The sequence below is a fragment of the Glandiceps talaboti genome, chromosome 15 (assembly GCF_964340395.1).
Source record: "Glandiceps talaboti chromosome 15, keGlaTala1.1, whole genome shotgun sequence".
In the NCBI taxonomy this organism is placed as follows: Eukaryota; Metazoa; Hemichordata; class Enteropneusta; family Spengelidae; genus Glandiceps; species Glandiceps talaboti.
In genome coordinates, this window is record NC_135563.1 from 14896437 (window position 1) to 14914422 (window position 17986).

The 17986-nt window shown below is 33.9% G+C and overlaps 1 protein-coding gene across 1 annotated transcript; it reads right to left on the minus strand.

Moving 5' to 3' along the window:
- Positions 1–5519: 5519 nt before the first annotated feature.
- LOC144446665 (retinol dehydrogenase 13-like) lies at positions 5520–12459 on the minus strand. The gene is made up of 6 exons (XM_078136480.1): positions 12214–12459; positions 10909–11148; positions 9653–9742; positions 8953–9138; positions 7895–8004; positions 5520–7523 (listed from the first exon to the last, which is right to left on the minus strand). The coding sequence occupies exons 1-6, from the start codon at positions 12353–12355 to the stop codon at positions 7347–7349; spliced, it is 945 nt and encodes a 314-aa protein (XP_077992606.1). The 5' UTR covers positions 12356–12459; the 3' UTR covers positions 5520–7346.
- Positions 12460–17986: the final 5527 nt, after the last annotated feature.

Consider the following 17986-nt stretch of genomic DNA (forward strand, 5'->3'; position numbering starts at 1 on the left):
ATATAATGTGAAGTGGTAAAAAAGTATTTCAACTGAATTGTAATACAGTCAGTTCAACATTTGACTTTATGACATACGGTACATGGTAACCTTTTTCACAAAATGTAATAGCGAACATCCTTTTCGACAAAATATAGTAGTGAACATCCCTTATTAACAATGTGTACTGAACATTTTGATAAAATGTGTGATATTAAGCATAAATTATCCTTTTTGACAAAATGTAGTCGTGAACATCCTTTTTAAGAAAATACAACAGTGAATATCTTTTTTGACAAAATGTGATCCTTTTCGATAAAATGTGTAATGAACATACTTTTCCGTCAACAAAAGTGAGCTTTAGATGCACATACTAACATGTTTTCTATACATGTAGTGCCACAGTCGTGATTTAAGGCACAAGTTCTGTAGCAGACATTGCTGGTCTACACATAACTGTAAATACGTGTTTAGTTTTTGTCATTTTTCTTCTATTAAATGTCATAATTTTGATGAGAATTCAGAAATGTAACTGTAAACTAACTGTTGGTTTTTTCTTTCGGGTATACTTGCAGAATAAATAGATAAAATACCAACAAGTTTTGAAAAAAAAGGACATGCCTTCAGCCTTCTGAACAGAAGATGCGAATGCGCACTCTCACGTTCCACTGTCTTTCAAGTTACACTCCCATGTGCATATGCATTCTAAATGTGTAGCTAAACATCTCTACAATGTAAAAAAAAAAAAATGGGTAGTGAAAATCCTTTTATTTGTATTGCAATCACAAGTCAGTGTTTATTTTTCGATATGGCACATGATTCACAATGCACTATGTCATTCCAGTATTGAACTTGAATCTACCATCTTTTAGAGGCCATTTTACATATCGCATTCACTTCAAAAATCAAACACACATAAAAATAACGAAAATTACCAGTAATATCTTTAAAATAAGTTTTATGGAAATCGGTGTAATTTTGCACAAAAGATAACTATTAACAACAATATCAACAACAACAACAACAACAACAACAACCACAAACTACACAGTGGACTCAAAATGACTATATAACATAGTTTGCAATGCAAAGTACAATGTACACACTTTTCTTCACTATTATCATGATGGCATTGAAAGTGACACACTTTAGCACTTTGTGTAAAATAATGGGGAAATTTTCACCTTTAATTTGAAATAGTTTGTATAACCATGATTGTTATGGCATATTAATGTACATAAATTTCACCTTCTAGGTATGATATACATTTACAAGGCATTTGGATGTGTCATTCAGCCATCTCAATAATTCTGATTCACTGTATTTAATTTTCCATACTTCTACTCCACTTCCTACTCCCATGCCATGAATAAACCCATGAGGTTTGAGAAACCCACATTTACACCATTGTTAGCACTTTCTCCATGTTCACTCATTACGCTCATGAAAGTAAGGCTGCAGAGAACACAGCAAGCACTCATGCAAATGCCCTAGGTATACTTATACACTCGTCATTTGGATCTGTTATTACAATTTGCACTTATAATACCATTTGCAACATAGCCAGCAATACCCTGGTATTCTAGGTCATCGTACTCTTATACATTTTGAGATATCATATGACATACACAGAAATAATCTATATCCAATTTCAGACAACTATTTTGCCAAGATATCTTCTTCATGGTCAGTTTTGTTTCTTTCATTGTTGCTCTGACAGCAATTTTGATGTGATTAAGTTCATTTCTATCATATCGTATTACATATATACATTACCAGCTACACTCAAATCACAAATGTGTTGTAGAAAATATAAAGAAAAGATTTGTGCTTTACAGCTCTTGGCTTGCATCAGAAAAATGAATTTACAAATTAAGAATAGATTTTTTATGTCCTGGTTAATAATTTTTACACAACTTTGGTATGATCCTTCCAGATCTTAAACTACAGTCACCATATATACTTTACATTGGTCAAAGTTCATGTACAACCCACACTCTTTTTTCGGTGGTCAAGCTCCAAAGTTAGCCCACAAACTGATCAAAATGAATGTTTTGATCAATACACAAGCAGATCATTTACTTGTGGAAAAAAGTTTTAGCTCCATACATGAAAATCAAAATTGTTAATAAACATAGTACTGTAGTTAGAATAGCTAGAATTCAGTTGTGGCCTTGCAAGACTGTACAAAGTAGGGTAACAGTTCTACTTCTGGCCAGCCCAAGCAGTGAGTCTAGGTTTAATATACAATAAAGAAGACTATTACATGCATAGAGATAATCTTGACAACTTCTTTGCAAGTAAGACGGTATATTTTGATGACTGGCACCTTGTCTTTGAAGTTCATATTAAAGTTTGTATATAAAATAGTATAACACCTTGTATATCGTATTACAGTTACTGGGGCTGTGTAAGTATAGAATTCACTACAGGTAGAACTAGACTGTAAGATATGTCGTGACGTTCCGCCCTCACTGGCCTCCTCGAAGGGTTGGCCGATGTGTGAGGGCACCCCATCATGGCAAAACTTACAGACTAAGGTAGAACGTGCCTCAGGGACAGATTTCTCTGAAAATCAAAGTTGTTCAATTCTCACCAAACTTTGCCATATGAACGCTTGTTCCCAGTCCTTTTGAAATTATAAAAGAAATTTGGGGTTTCACCATCTTGTTTTCAGGGAAATCGCCACACGTTTATTTTCACAGTAGTCATCAGCCATATTGGATTCTTTTTTAGTCATTTTGACTTCTATTATTTCAAAACTGTGCACAGTGACCCCAGATTTCTTTTTAATTGATTTTAACTGAGAATAGGTTGGCATTTTCTTGGACAAAGTAACAGCAGAAGTTTAAAGAGTTTATTTCCTAGGCTCATTTAAAGTTAAAAGACACAACCTCATAAAATAATCTTTTGTGTGTTAAGCCAATAATTTTGTAACATGGTTAAATCCTTCCCTACATGGAAAGAAATATAACGGGAGAATAGATTTACCAAAAGATGTTTTTGGATTAGAAATTAACAAACACAGTATCATAAAGAATTGCTATTTTCAGTTTGACTTTAATAGGTTTGAAAAAAATAATTTTTATGTTAAATGTCTACAAACTAACATCTTCAGGTGAATATAGAAAATGTATAGCTGTTTATGAAAATCAAAATAATAATACATCTATAAATGTTACATATTTTTAGAATTTTTTGATGATGTCATCTTGTTTTGAATAGCTTAACCTAAATCACCTTGATAAAACTTCCATTTTGATTCACAGATAGAGTGTACAACATGAATGATATTAGTATATGCTTATATAGCTCAGAAGCAAATGCGTAGTCTAGGAGATAAAATGTAGATTTAGAAGAGTACATTTCTATTTAGACCACTAGAGGGCGCTGTATATCACCCACCTTTGCCATTTTGCACAATTGTGGTTCTTGATGAACTTTTGATATAGGCAGGGAAGATAAAATTATTGGATATTTTGAATCAATTTTTGGAGTTTTAGACACAATATATTAATATATTAATTATTTCAAATAGAATGAAACAGATATGGAAATGATACTGAGTGTACATCTTTTGAAAGAATGAAATTATTTATTTTAATTGGTTGGTTGAAAGAGTAGCAGGTCTACTTTTCAAAAAAAAAATATATATAAAATTTACCTTGATGGATGTTTGTGATGTCAGTTGTATTGTACTAGTGCTAAGAAGTGTATTTCATCTCCATCTGTGTAGTGCATTAAGAAGTGTTGGTAAATAGTGTAATATTTACGAAAAGCCATGGACTGAAAATTATGTGCAATCCTTGCACCAATCCAACCACAAATACAAGCAGTCTGTTTATTGGCTGATTGTCAGCAAACAGGGGCAGTCACAGAAAAGGTTTATTCATTGGCTAGTAAACAAATAAATAAGTCATCAGCAAATTCAACTGATACGTTTAATAAAGGGAAACATCTAGAATTACTTTTAACATCAGTTATCACTTTGTATATCAGTATATCAGTGATTGGCAAAATAGTTAAGACTTTCAAATTAGTAAATTGTTATAGGCACAGTTGAAATGTTCCCAAGCTGGTTTTTTTTTTGTTATGAGAACATGCAGGATATTAGTTGTTTATGAAAATTTAGGAGAGGAAGCGAGGTTAGACAACAGCGACATGGATACATTACTGTGAGTGATTTTAACACTGAGCCATTCAATGATGCCTTTTTATATGGATTCTAGATCAATAGGAATATATTTTCTTTTTTATGGCATTGCCTTAACTAGTTGCCTAAACACAGAAAAGTTTGCTAGAAAAGCATTGCTTTGACCCAAAAACAATTGAAATGTCGGTCTGAATACACCTTCTGTGATTGTGTGATGAAATACGTCCAGGCATCACTAGAGAAAGAAAACAGACGTACAGGAAGACATAGAATTTCTTACTATTTTGCAAACTTTGATGATTCCAGTATCTCTATCAAACTAGTGTGCAAATAAAGCCTTATAAGTTATAGGGAATTCTGCACAGCTGTAGGTGCTCTGATACTTCAAGTTATGCAGCTTTTAAGGAAATGCTAGTGCAGCTGAGCTCTATGATGATAGTGTTTGCATAACTTGATAAGAGATTACAAATTGCCTTTACATACATATGAAATGAAGTGTTTCACACCGGGAATTTATGGTCAGTTTGAAAAGCTCATTTTATAACAATTTTGTACAGACATAATGTGAACTGCTAAGATGATTTTTCATCTTATGTAATCATTATTTGTAGTGTACTCTATTTTTTGACCATTGTTCATAATTTTGTTGTAGTTGTTGTCAATAAAGTTTTGCATCGTTTACTGACAAAAATAGACTGGCGTTGTTTCTTTCTAGAATGATGTATTCAGATCAATAAAAATATAGCTATAACTTTACGATAAGTATATGTATTGACAAACACACGCACATATAACACACACACATGCAGACGCATGCATATACAGACACATGCACACAACACAACCACAGACACAGACACAGACACAGACACAATTAACACATCAATATACTGAACACACATACACCAGACACACAGCACACACTACAAACACACACCAAGTAATACATCAATACATTGAACATACATACGTACGTACGTACGTATATACATACATACATACACACATACATACACACATACATACATACATACATACATACATACATACATACATACATTACATACATTACATACATACATACATACACACATACACACATACATACATACATACATTACATACATTACATACATACATACATACATACATACATACATACATACATTACATACATTACATACATACATACATACATACATACATACATACATACATACATACATTACATACATTACATACATTACATACATACATACATACATACATACATACATACATACACACATCAATCATAAAAGAAAATAGCACATTTAAGCACAATTAATACTCTTTATCTGTACATAGCCTGATGTATAAAGTACCATAACTATTGACATTCCCAAAGTGGTACTAGAAGTATGTTAACCTTTTAGTGACTATCATTCTCTACAAGTCTGATGAATGAATGATCTCTGTGACCAGAATGACAACATGTCATCAAAATTAATCTTATGATAACATGTTCAAACATATTGTAGCAATGCATAGTCTATCAGGTTTATATGATCAGTGTAAATTCCTTGTACTGGGGAACATGTATGCATCCAAAGACCTCAAACTGAAGACCTTTGCATATACCTGGCCATTCATATGATCTGTTTCCCCACAGCTGTTGTTTACAAAGTTCAATTTATTAGCAACTTCACATCAATCAAGTTCGGTGACATATGAATTTTGAATTCATGGGTACACATTTTCATTTCTTGTCAATGTTAGCACATCAATGCGCTTGTCTACAATGACAATTCTACATTAAAATATTGCCATTAAACTAGGATTTGCACACCCCAGCAAATCTAGACAAGTACATGACACTGCATATTGATCACAGCATCAGAGACCAACACCAAGAAAATCATGTAAGAATTCTTAGAAATGAGTCAAAAGTCACCAGAGATCACTGCAGATTCATGAACAAACAGCAGGAAGCCCCTACAGTACATTTGCCATAGAGAGGTTGAGGCTATACCATATGATAATAGTCAGCATGGGATTACATTTATCTATAACAAAGTAACTGTGATGCACAATATAGTGCGAGACTCAGTGAAAACATTTAGCAGGAAATGGAAAACAAATTCTCTCATGGAGTGTTTATAGTGCCACTTTATTTCACACATGACCTTATCAATATCTGATGTTTCTCATTTTCAATATCATTATTTTTCTGTAGTCTCTACAGCATAAATTATTTACTGTTTGGTGTGACAAAACATACATACAAACACATTATGTTATCAGTGTATTTCACAAAAAATATCACAATCTGATTATCTATAGTATTCCCACGGTTTAAAAATGAAGATGTGAAGCCATAGGTGAGATCACACATCTAAATAGACAATTCCAGTGAGACAAAATTAAATAAATACTGAAATCAACAACGAGTCACTTTACATGGGTTTATTATTCTTCAGTTTTTTCCTTATAGTAGCATACAAGTCTTGTGCCATTCACATGACAAAACTTGTATAATCTTTACAAAACATTCCTTTTATAAATGTTGGTGTTTTAGAGATTTGCAAACCTCATTTTAAATCTCTGCCTCATGGCTGAACATGTGACTGTGTCTTTTCATCAATAGAAGTGTGTACAGAGAAAAAGAACTTATCGAAATAAAGCAGACTGTTGAACACTATAGTATGGTAAAATTTAAGTAGCAATGTAGCATCATGTGTTCTTTGATGAAAACAGATGAGCTGAGACATTTACTTTGCGGTGCTAAAAATACTCTACAATCACAGGAGACATTTATGATATGTATCAGGCTTTCATACACTCTGGTCAGTATCTAGGCTCCACAAACTTGACAATCACAAGACATTTAAGATTGCTGTGCTAGATGGTATGCTTGTCAGCATCTAGGCACCACAGTATTAGTTCCTGTTGTTCAGTGATTTTTACACATCACTGTCAACACATTTAATAAATTCCAATAGTAAAACACATTTTTTCGTTGCTAGGAGTTCCTCCTTGCCATTTTTTTCATGTATAGATCTCAATGTATGACACTTCCTGCCAATTTGTTCACAAAATTCAATGTCAAAATCATTTTTGTTTGTTTTTGGGGGTTCGAAGCTCTGAAAAAATAGTGTAATCATGTCAGTATGTAATACTTTCTACTAAACTTGCCTGTCTAAAAACTGTCACATGAGGGAAGTAAACTCCTACTCTACTGTAAGCCCACCAATTTCTCAGTAGCATCAACTAGTTTCCTAGCAACACCATCATCTAGAGCCTGCTTTGCTGGGGTATCAAGTTTACATTCAGTAAAGTACTTTCCAGTAATGTCCTTCACATCTTCACTCACAGCTAAGTGAATTGCTGTCTGTGCTCCTTCTCTGGCATTCTGTAAAAAAAAAGTTGAATCAAAATGTTAACTATTTGTTAAAAACTGAAATCAACTGTTGAACACACACACACACACACTGATTACCTTGATTTACAAAACTTATGGTTACATATACATGTAGAATGAAAATCAGAAATTTGGAACACTGGGCTTCTATAACTCTTAGTTGTCTGAGGTTGATCAAATATCATAAAAATTATCTTCATACATGAAACTGTTGGGTTGGACATCACAACAGTTATCATGTTTTCAATCTAATCTGTCAGAATGGTAAGTATATGAAAGAAAGAAATGTAAACAGAAGCCTTAATTCAAGCAAAAAGTGTGATATCATCCTTGTAGGCATATGCTACTCATTAAATACATACCCTCCAGAAGACTAGTCCAATTGGAGTTGTAAACATACGTACAAAAAAAGGCATGTTATCAAGAAACTGTGTGTTAACAGAGCCAGGATGACAGCAGTTTACAGTCACGCCTGCAATAAAAATAGTCATACAACTAATGAGATAATTAGAAATGAGATGATGACAGAATATTATCTCTGATTGAGAGAACATTATCACAACCATACCAACTTGAAGGTAATTATCACTGTTGCATTCACACGTTCAGCTTCTTAAATGCCCACTTCAGATTGGGATTAAAATTAAGGTGTGAAAATATTATTTGGCAGAACTTTAGAACATGTTGTGCCAGAACAACAGAATGATCCTATGTAATCCTTATGGCTCTCCTGTTAAGAGAACACTAATGCCAGAACCCAGGACTGAAACATAGCCCTTTAAACAACATAAATTCTACACTGATACAACCTGACATGTACAATCAATGTTTCTTTGAAATATCAAAACTTTGCTCATCAGACATCTATCAAGTCTAATTGACAGACTTTGTTAGTTTCACATACATGTAAATTCTACACAATACAACCACACTTGAACGTAAAGTGATTTTTTGAAATATAAGTTTTGCTCATCCCTGATCAGAGGAGTATAAGATAGTCTAACATAAGTTCTGCAAGATACAACCAGTGATGAACTTAACATGCATCAAATGAAAAATTAGTATTAGTAACAATACGTTCTTGTACCACGACCAAGGGTTCTTATTGCTTACGAGTAACATTTCGCCTGTTCACATCGACAGGCTTTTTCAAACTGTCTGTTTGCTGGCTTCAGCACAGTCGAAACATTACTTGTACTTAAAGTAATAAGAACCCTTGGTCATGGTACAAGAATGTATTATTACTATGTTTTATCGACCTGATATTTTAACAGATAAAAAGATGCTTTAGATGAAAATATCCTGTTGATGAGACGTGTATCAAGTTCAATTCAATACTTAGATTTTCCACAACATCAATGTTGGAAATTGAGAACAAATCAAAGTCAAATTTACTAAATATCAACATCACTTCAATTACCTGTTCCGTCAAGTTTTTGTGCCATTTCCCTTGTAGCAAGAATAATTGCAAGTTTACTGTCAAAATAAGATCTTGGCATAAAGAACCACTTATCACCTCGTAGATTGTCAAAATCAATACCACCCCACTGGTGAGCTATGGATGATACATTCACGACACGACTTGGTGCAGACTTCTTTAAAAGCTCTACAAATAAGATAAAAATTCATATCATTATCAGTCAAAGGGTATTGTCATATCACAGTCCCTGGGGATTGTGGTCATATATCAATTACAAGCCTCTGTAAGAACAATCATGTAATGTTGTCTCTAATATTTCATACAATAGTGAGATGCTATGCTGAAATTTGTTTTAAATTAATTTCACACAACTAGAAACACAAAATCATTACTGAGACAGTGCCTGTGAGAGCTTTCTTTCAACTAGAAACTTTAGCCTTGTTCACTTGCTGCCACTAGAGGGCATAGTAGCATATTGGGGTGGCATTTATGATATGGTTGAGTTGGCCACAAGATCCCAGTGTGATACTAGATGTGTTTGTGTATTTATCTTGAAATAAAAATGTTTCAAGTTGGACCATGTAACTTTAAATCATCAGTCAGTAACTTCATAGGTGACTGTTACAATTTCAAACTAACATACTTACGGAACTGTGCAAAGTAAACGATTATCTTGATGTATCTGATCTATATAACTTACCAAGTAAAAGGTTGGTCAGGAGAAAAGGCCCATAAAAATTGGTTGCAAATGTTCGTTCAAGATTATCTTCTGTCACTTTCTTAGGAAGACCTATGTGAATGTAAAAAAAAACAAAAAAAAACTTATATTGTATAGATGAGTGTTAGTCCTGTGGGAAGGCCTAAGGGAGCCTAACAAAAAAATTGTGTGGTTCCGATTACGCTCAATTTTAGAATAGGTGGGGTAGGTAGATTTTTTATTTTATTTCTTTTATATATTGTTTTTCATATGTGAGTGTCCACTTCAGGTAGTTATGTTTGCCATTGTTTTCCATATGGTCTCTGTGTTATTGGTTTCATCTCATCAGATGTACAGCCTTTACAGATTGGAAGAATAGTTTTATATTGTCTTTTGAAGTTGATGTCAGTTTCTGAATCCACTATTTCTTGTGAGACTTCACAGTTTTCACAATTTCATTATTTTTTTCTTGAATACATAAAAAAGGGTCAGCGAGAAAAACTAGGTGGGGTCAGGTAACCGTAAGCAAACAATTTTTTTTATTAGGCCTCAGATAAAGCAGGACAATTAAAGCATTGTATTAAACATCATGAAAACTGCACTCTCTTCAAAATAAATTCAGATTCTTCTTCAAGCAGTTCTTTTCTGTTTGTAAAAGTCAAGTTAACATGAGGATATCAAGCTATAGGCAATCATTTTTGACATTTGTCTACTACTGGGCATTGCACTTGACAAACATTCATCATCTCAAAGAAGTAAGGAAAAAGGGCATAGAATCATCAGAATAAAAGGTACAAACAAACAAATGCAAACCAAAGAGTTAAGGACTAATGAGAGAACTGAGGTAAGAAAAAGTGGAAGGAAATACAAAGGAATGAAGAGAGAATGGAAAATGAATCGTCAGAGCAACACTGAATCTTTTTGGTGATTATTTTTCACTGATATTGAAATATTTATGTATTATTTTCCCAAACAACAAAACCCTATTGACTCATTCTCAGTAATCAAACTAAGTAAGTGTCCAGATATCACATAGAAATTACATTACAACATAGTTTACTGGCTACCAATCATTTTTTAAAGAGTCTGTCTCAGTTCAAAAGCCTCTTTCCCATTTTTAAACACCTCTATCACCCTGTCTCAATGTAGACTTTTCTGAAATAAGTTCATGTGTATATTAATGTGTGCATTTTGAACAATGACTTTTGACCAAAAATTGGGCATTAGCGTAGGGACAGACTACATCACTATCATTTTACCTGCAACTCCAGCTACATTGACAAGTATATCAACCCGTGACTCCTCTGTCATAATTTCTTCTGCTAACTGTCGTACTGACTGCAAAGATGATAGGTCTGTTTTTTTGTACACAACATTTTTATTGCCAGTTTCCTTTATGATTTTATCCACAGCTTTCCTGCCATCTTCAATGGCTTGTACTGGAAGAATCAGTCTTGCGTTCCTCCTGGCTAAGTCGGTGGCAACTTCATGTCCAATACCTAGGACAGAGACAGGAAAACAAAATGACTTCAAGTTTTAAAGAATATAAAAGTATACTATATATGTAATTTGGTTTTAAAACTGAAAATTGAGTCACCTTTTCATATAGATTATTTGGAAAAATAAATACCGAGCACCTTGTCTGTAGCCTGTAGGGATTAACTTTCCAGAAGAAAAAAACATTATCAAGTGTGTTTTAAAACAACATAAGTGTTTTTATCTTAGGGAATCGGCCCAGGGAAATCAGTTCCTGGTGTTAACTGCAAACCAGGAATAGACAGAAGTATCATACTGCAAAGTCATTAGAATCTAGAAATAAAAGGTAGATACTTAAAGTAGTAACAAAACTTTAAACTATTCAAGTGTCTCCCTGTTGAGGTACTAGAACCAAAAAAAAGCAACAAAACAAAACAGCACTGTCCAGTCTAAGCATTTTGTTTAACGAAGTTTGTCATTTGTGAATAAAAGTATCCTGTTTTGAATCATATTATTTCACATGATGTTAGCATCAGTCTGTACACTATTAAAATGTTTTTTTTCTAAATGATTTACATGCAAATTTTTATTTCAATATGACAAAAATAAATGCGGCAGATAATAATATAGTTACAAAAATAATGCTTTTCAAATACTTTTTTTTTCAATATCTTAATTTTTCATCAACACATTTGCAATTATGTTGAGGAGTTTTAGACATTATGTAAACCATGAAGTTCAAACAAAATTATCATTTTTGGTATCTATCTTTGAAATTGGTCACTACTAGTAAATGGCTGTCTATTTATTTATTTATTCATTTTTTTAACATTTATTTATTTTTATTTATTTATTTATTTATTTATTTATTTATTTACATTCATATTTCAAAATTATTTTTACAAAAACAATTGGGAATGGGACTGATATGGAAGTTGCAGAATAAATATAAACACATTTGGGCATATTTCCCGGGTATTATAAAACAAAGTGATATGTAATATACTACTATTATTAAAATACAAAGAAATGTCATCACCCAAACCAATAGCAATGTACAGAACCTTTGAGCCTTACGTTATACGTACCTCGAGTCGCACCAGTCACAACTGCTGTCTTCCCTGACAGTTCAACTTCGCTTCTGCAGACGCCTTTCAAACGTGCAATGTGAATTTTCAAAAAAATGAACACTAATATTACGATAGCTATGCACACAAGATAAACCGACATTTTGACAGTATAATTTATGATAGCAAACTGACAGACGTAAAGATTTACAGGCAAAATAAGTGATTTACTGAACACTGCTCCACACGCGTAGAAATTCTTGCAGACGAATGGTCGACTAGTGTCAGGTGATTTTTGCGACCTTTTTAACTTCGACCTCAAATCTGGGTTCAAAGGTCACAGATGATATCGCGATTGCAATGCATTGTGAAATCATCATCCTGCACCTCACACTTCCGTGACTTTATGGTCACTGTACAGTCACAAACTACGACGACTAAGTACCTACCTAATCGTCAATCAAGACAAGATCTGCTGATAGATAACACACGCATTACGTGGGGTGCTGAGAAAATCTGAACTCGCTCGAAAAGTCCGTAACAATAACATTCCTTGACGACGCAATGCGACGCCGAAAAAGTGCCTCATCACTAAAACAAATATGCATAGACCGTATTACAGGAACCATGGATATGTGGTGCGAAGACTACACCAAGAATTACCTGGGGAAGCATAATTTCCTCCACATACTTGGTCCCTTTGATGATCTCAGTAAGTAGCTGTATACAGTTACATGTACATGTAAATAAATATTAATGACAGTGTAAACTACTGTATACTAATTACTATACTAAATATACATATAATTAATAATGCAATACATGTGCTAGTGTGCGAAAATCAAACATGTGTTAAACACACTCCAAATATATAGTTGTGACAGTTCAAATCAAGTTAGTATATATAAGATAATATATAAATAATTTTATCCAAATGTAATTCAATTTATTAGTATGTGTAAAATCAAGTATGTTACCCAAGTAAGTTTACATATGGTATTAAATAACTAGGGAAACCTATGAAGTTTTAGACTACCTTTAAGTTATCGGAGAGTACCATTACAAATTGATATATGTAATAATGGTGATGTTATTACATTGCATTTCCCCATAATAATCCTCGCACAAGTTTGCAATTCTTTCTCTACCTCTCCACCGAATATGTAAATCTTTGATGTCTCTAAAACACATCCATCACCTAGCAATCACATCCTACCAGGTATCCATTTTTACAACTTATAAGTATAACCGACGATGGTTCAAACTCTTCAAATCATTCCCAATGATTAATAGCCAATCATAAAGAAATTGCAGCTGCACTTATTATACCAGAAGATATATAGGAGCTATCATAAGTCTCTCACCAGACTAGTGACGATACATCTGCATAATTTTAAGGCACTCAAAGTGTGCTTAGAGTGATGAAGCCTGATGGGTAGCTTTGCTTTTAGTACCAGTGGTGGCACACATGGAACTGGCTCTTATTACACAAGACCAAATAACTGTCAATGTCAAGTTACAGCATTATAGATCCTACACATGTAGGGTTTATGCTTACATTGTACTTGTAGCAAGACTAATTGTGAATGCACTCGTCACCATTCGACCAAAAAAATGTTGGAAAATTTTATTTCAAATAGATTTTTTTTCATGTTCTACTCCAGCTTCTTGTCAAGTCAAAGACATTATATCTGCACTGGTGGCAAAACGACTAATCAGTAAAATACACCTGCACTTGCTATTGCACAGTAGAGTTGAACAACTAGATTTGAGTGGTTGCAGTAAAATTATCAACGATGAAATGATAAGTACAATTGCAGTAAGATGCCAGGTAAGCATATATACCATCATCAGTGTTGAGCTACTAACCTTGAAAATAATGTTTACCATTAAACTTTCCGAAGGTGTTTGTATATGGCTGATAGTATTCAATAGGTAATAAAATTATGAAATATAAGAAGCTAATGGGGAAAAAAATGATATTTCCATGCACGTTTGTAAATGTTGACTTGCAGTGCTGAATCTTGACTCTCCAAGCCACTGTTGTGATGAGAGAATAGATATTAAATATGAATACTATGTGCCATAGGCCTGTTTATGGAAAGACAAAAGATTGTATAGTTTGGTCTCTTGGAGTGCTGTTCAAAAGTAGCTTTGTGACAGAAAGTAAAGACCAAGATAATTAAGTCTATGAGTTTCCTTAGAAACCTTCCATTTTCAACTGTTTCATTGAAAGTTGATAACATTTTCAGTCAGTTCAAAGACCTGTAGTTCTGCTTACTCTGTTTTCAGTTATGTAAATTGTAGGGACACAAGTTATTTTTTGACATTGTCAAGTTGACTGCTCTGTCTACTTTTTAATGATTTGCATCCAAAACCAAAGGTGTAGCACACTCCATCATACATAATTACTTTGACTGCAAATGGGAGGCGTATTGAGTATAAGATATCACCAAATGTATTCACCAGTTTCATAACCCAAATCCAGGGTTTAAAATAAGGGTGGGTAGTCAACAAAAACAATGTTTCCAACTACTCTGTAATTTCTTGCCAGCTAATTTATAGTATTTGTGTTTAAAACTTTGTTGTTTCAACCACTATTCATTCCATTGTTGGGCAGATTGATGGGTCTCCCTCATAGGTATTACCACCCACAAGTATTACCACACTATTTTCCAATTTTTCTTAAAACTTTCCAAATTAGCTACATGGACATCCCTGACATCATACATGAATTTCAAAGATGATAAAACACAAGGAGTACACCATTGAGTTTTTGAGCTATCATTATTAATTAATGCTCCTCTTCAGAATGCTTAATTCCCTAACTACAGCTGACCTCTTGGTGAGCGTATTAATTTTGGGATTATTAGGAATGTAGCTGCAAAACGGTAATTATTAGCAATGATATTCTGATATCATTTTTGTAATGTAAATTTAGTTTCACTATAATTTTTTTTGTCTTGTTTTCCTTGACTATAGAAAATAAAGCACCTGAATCTCGCCAATTGTACTCGTGTGACTGCAAGGGCATTTCAGCAACTTGCACCATCTCTGTCACAGGCAGTAAGTCTGAATTTCACTGGTACAAAATGCTCAAATGATGCACTGATGATTATGGTGAAGATCTGTTGTAAACTACGAGAACTCAACCTGCATGGTGTCAAAGTAGATGATGATACCATATTCTATATGTGTCAGGTGGCACAAAAAGGAGAAGGTTGCTGTAAATTGCAGTCTCTTGATATTTTCAACACTTTTGTATCTAGCAATGCAGTTATTGCTATCCTCAATCATCTCCGTGAAATCCGACATATCAATTGGATCAACATCTTTGCGGCTTTTGAAGAAGGTCTCCAACAACAGGGTCGTTTTGCAAATGAATGTAACATCGGTCTTGATGCAGACACACCTTGTCAGTTACGGTCACTGATTGCAGATAGCTCTTTCCCAGAAGTTACTAATGTTAGTATTTACCTTGCCTGTATATGCTGCCCTCAAACCACTAGATTCATCCTAGCAGGGCCAAGTGGGTATGATTACACTGGGTTACAGCATATTATGGTTCTTGAGCAGCTAGAGCATCTCACCGTCAGTGGCCAACACAACACCATTGACTTTAAGAATCTCTTGAAGATTCTTTCAGAACTTGGGCATAATCTTAAGACATTAAACTTGCAGGACATTGATGGCATTGACTTGTACGCTGTGGGCTTATTTTGTCCTGAATTAGTGCAGTTCACAGTTGATGTTAGATCACTAGATTATGCTAATTTTGTGTCAGAATCTGATGTCAGGGTTAAGTGTTCAAAACAAAGTATACAGCCGTTCAGCAAACTCAGAGAGTTAGTGGTACATACTAGAGAGCAAAACCTCTCTACCGATGCCTTGCTGTTTGTATTTGGGAATAGTCACCAGTTGGAAGTCCTTGATGTTATCCATGTGAATAGTTTCAATGATTCCGTTCTACTGGAAGCATTTAATTCCAACAAGTGTCAGAGGCTGAGGAAAGTGCGAGTGTACAGCTGTAATGAGCTGTCTGTTGAGCCAATCACAAACCTGCTATTGAATGAAGAGAATGTCGTTGAGGAGCTCAAATTGTTGGAATGTCGAAATATAAGTCGCCGAAATAGTGATAAGATTAAGAGACTGATCAAGAATGAAAATCTAGACATTGTTTATGAGTGGAGTTAAATGAATCTCAGACAACCAACACTTGTTGTCTGATGATGTATGAGTAACATAGACTGTATCTACCTCATCGTGTATATCTGGAAGTTACACATGCAGTCTTTGTCTAACTTCATTATTGTGATAATGTCAAGAATACTATCTGATGAAATAGTATATATAAAAGATCCAAGTACCTTTTTTATGTAGTTATCAATATCTGCATGGACTGGACTTCAAAGAAGTAGTGTGCTGTGTTCAGTATATAATGAACTCCAGAATAAAGTAAATTATGTATGTTGGGGAGGGAAGGGTTATGTCTTCAATTAGATTTTTGGGAGCTTGCTCATGAAATAATTGAGTTCGGATGTACAATAAATGGCCTATTAATTAATTGTCATCTTTTTGTTGGATTTGATAATGGCACAAGCCGAGTTTATAAAAAAAAATTCTTCATTGAACGATTATAGCATGGTGATGATGCCTTTGAAGGCGTTAAAATTGTCTTCTTACACTGTTAGCCTAGTACACTGTAAGATGCAATGTTTTGCTCTGCCCTCACTGGCAATCTCCTGAAAGGTGTTGATAGATACATTTATGTGATGTCACCCCGACACATGTTACACAGACTATTAACACAGTTGATAGCATAATAGAGATCTGCTTGACAGTTTAGTATGCATATATAAAATTATGTCATCGATTCATTTATATAGTATGCCTGAATACTAGCCTGAAAGATCCAGGCGTTGTTTTCACTTATTATAATACACTCGTGGGTAACGAGTGGTTACATACATGGACCAACAACTGGATCTTTCAGACTACCTAAATACCAGGCTTGATTTCTGCCAATAGCAAATGATGGTTAACTATACTAGAATACACAAGTACCTTTTATTCAATATGCAGCAAAAGTAACTGGGGACTACCAAAACATGTATGGACCCAGTTTATGCCTTTTGAACATTCTTGAATCACTGCTCATACAAATAAAACATGCAGATAATTAACAATTTATATATATACTTGATCTGTTTTTATTTGAACTTTTTTCATTTTACAAAGTTACATTTTGACTTTAGTCTTTTACTATATTTTGACATTTTCCACATTTGTTCCTTTCTTGTGGTAGAAAGAGTTTTTTTCTATGCCCCTGACGTCTGCAATGTTTGGCATGTATATCTGTAATTATCTGAAATGAGAAATATAGAATGTGAAGTGTTTGTCTTTCTAGTTGTGAATCAATACAAGTTGAACACAAAGCAATGACACAAAACAAAAGTGTAAGGCTCGCAATTGCACAGTAATGCCCAAATGTGAAAATGTAGAGATGCGTTTGTGGAAATTATGGAAATTGGGAGATTTTTGACATGTAAATTCAGAATGCATTTGTAGAAATGACAAGGCTTCTGAAAAATATGGAAATTCAACATTATGCATGACATATATAAAAGACTTGTGAAATAAATGAGAACTTGGGATTGTCTTTATGGATATTATGAGACTTTGGAAACACATGAATATACTAGTCTAGGTGCTATCCATAGCTTCAAATGTCAAGATCTCTCTTCACCCCGTCTAACTCAGTGAGAAATACTGAACCAAAAGTTGTTCATGCAAA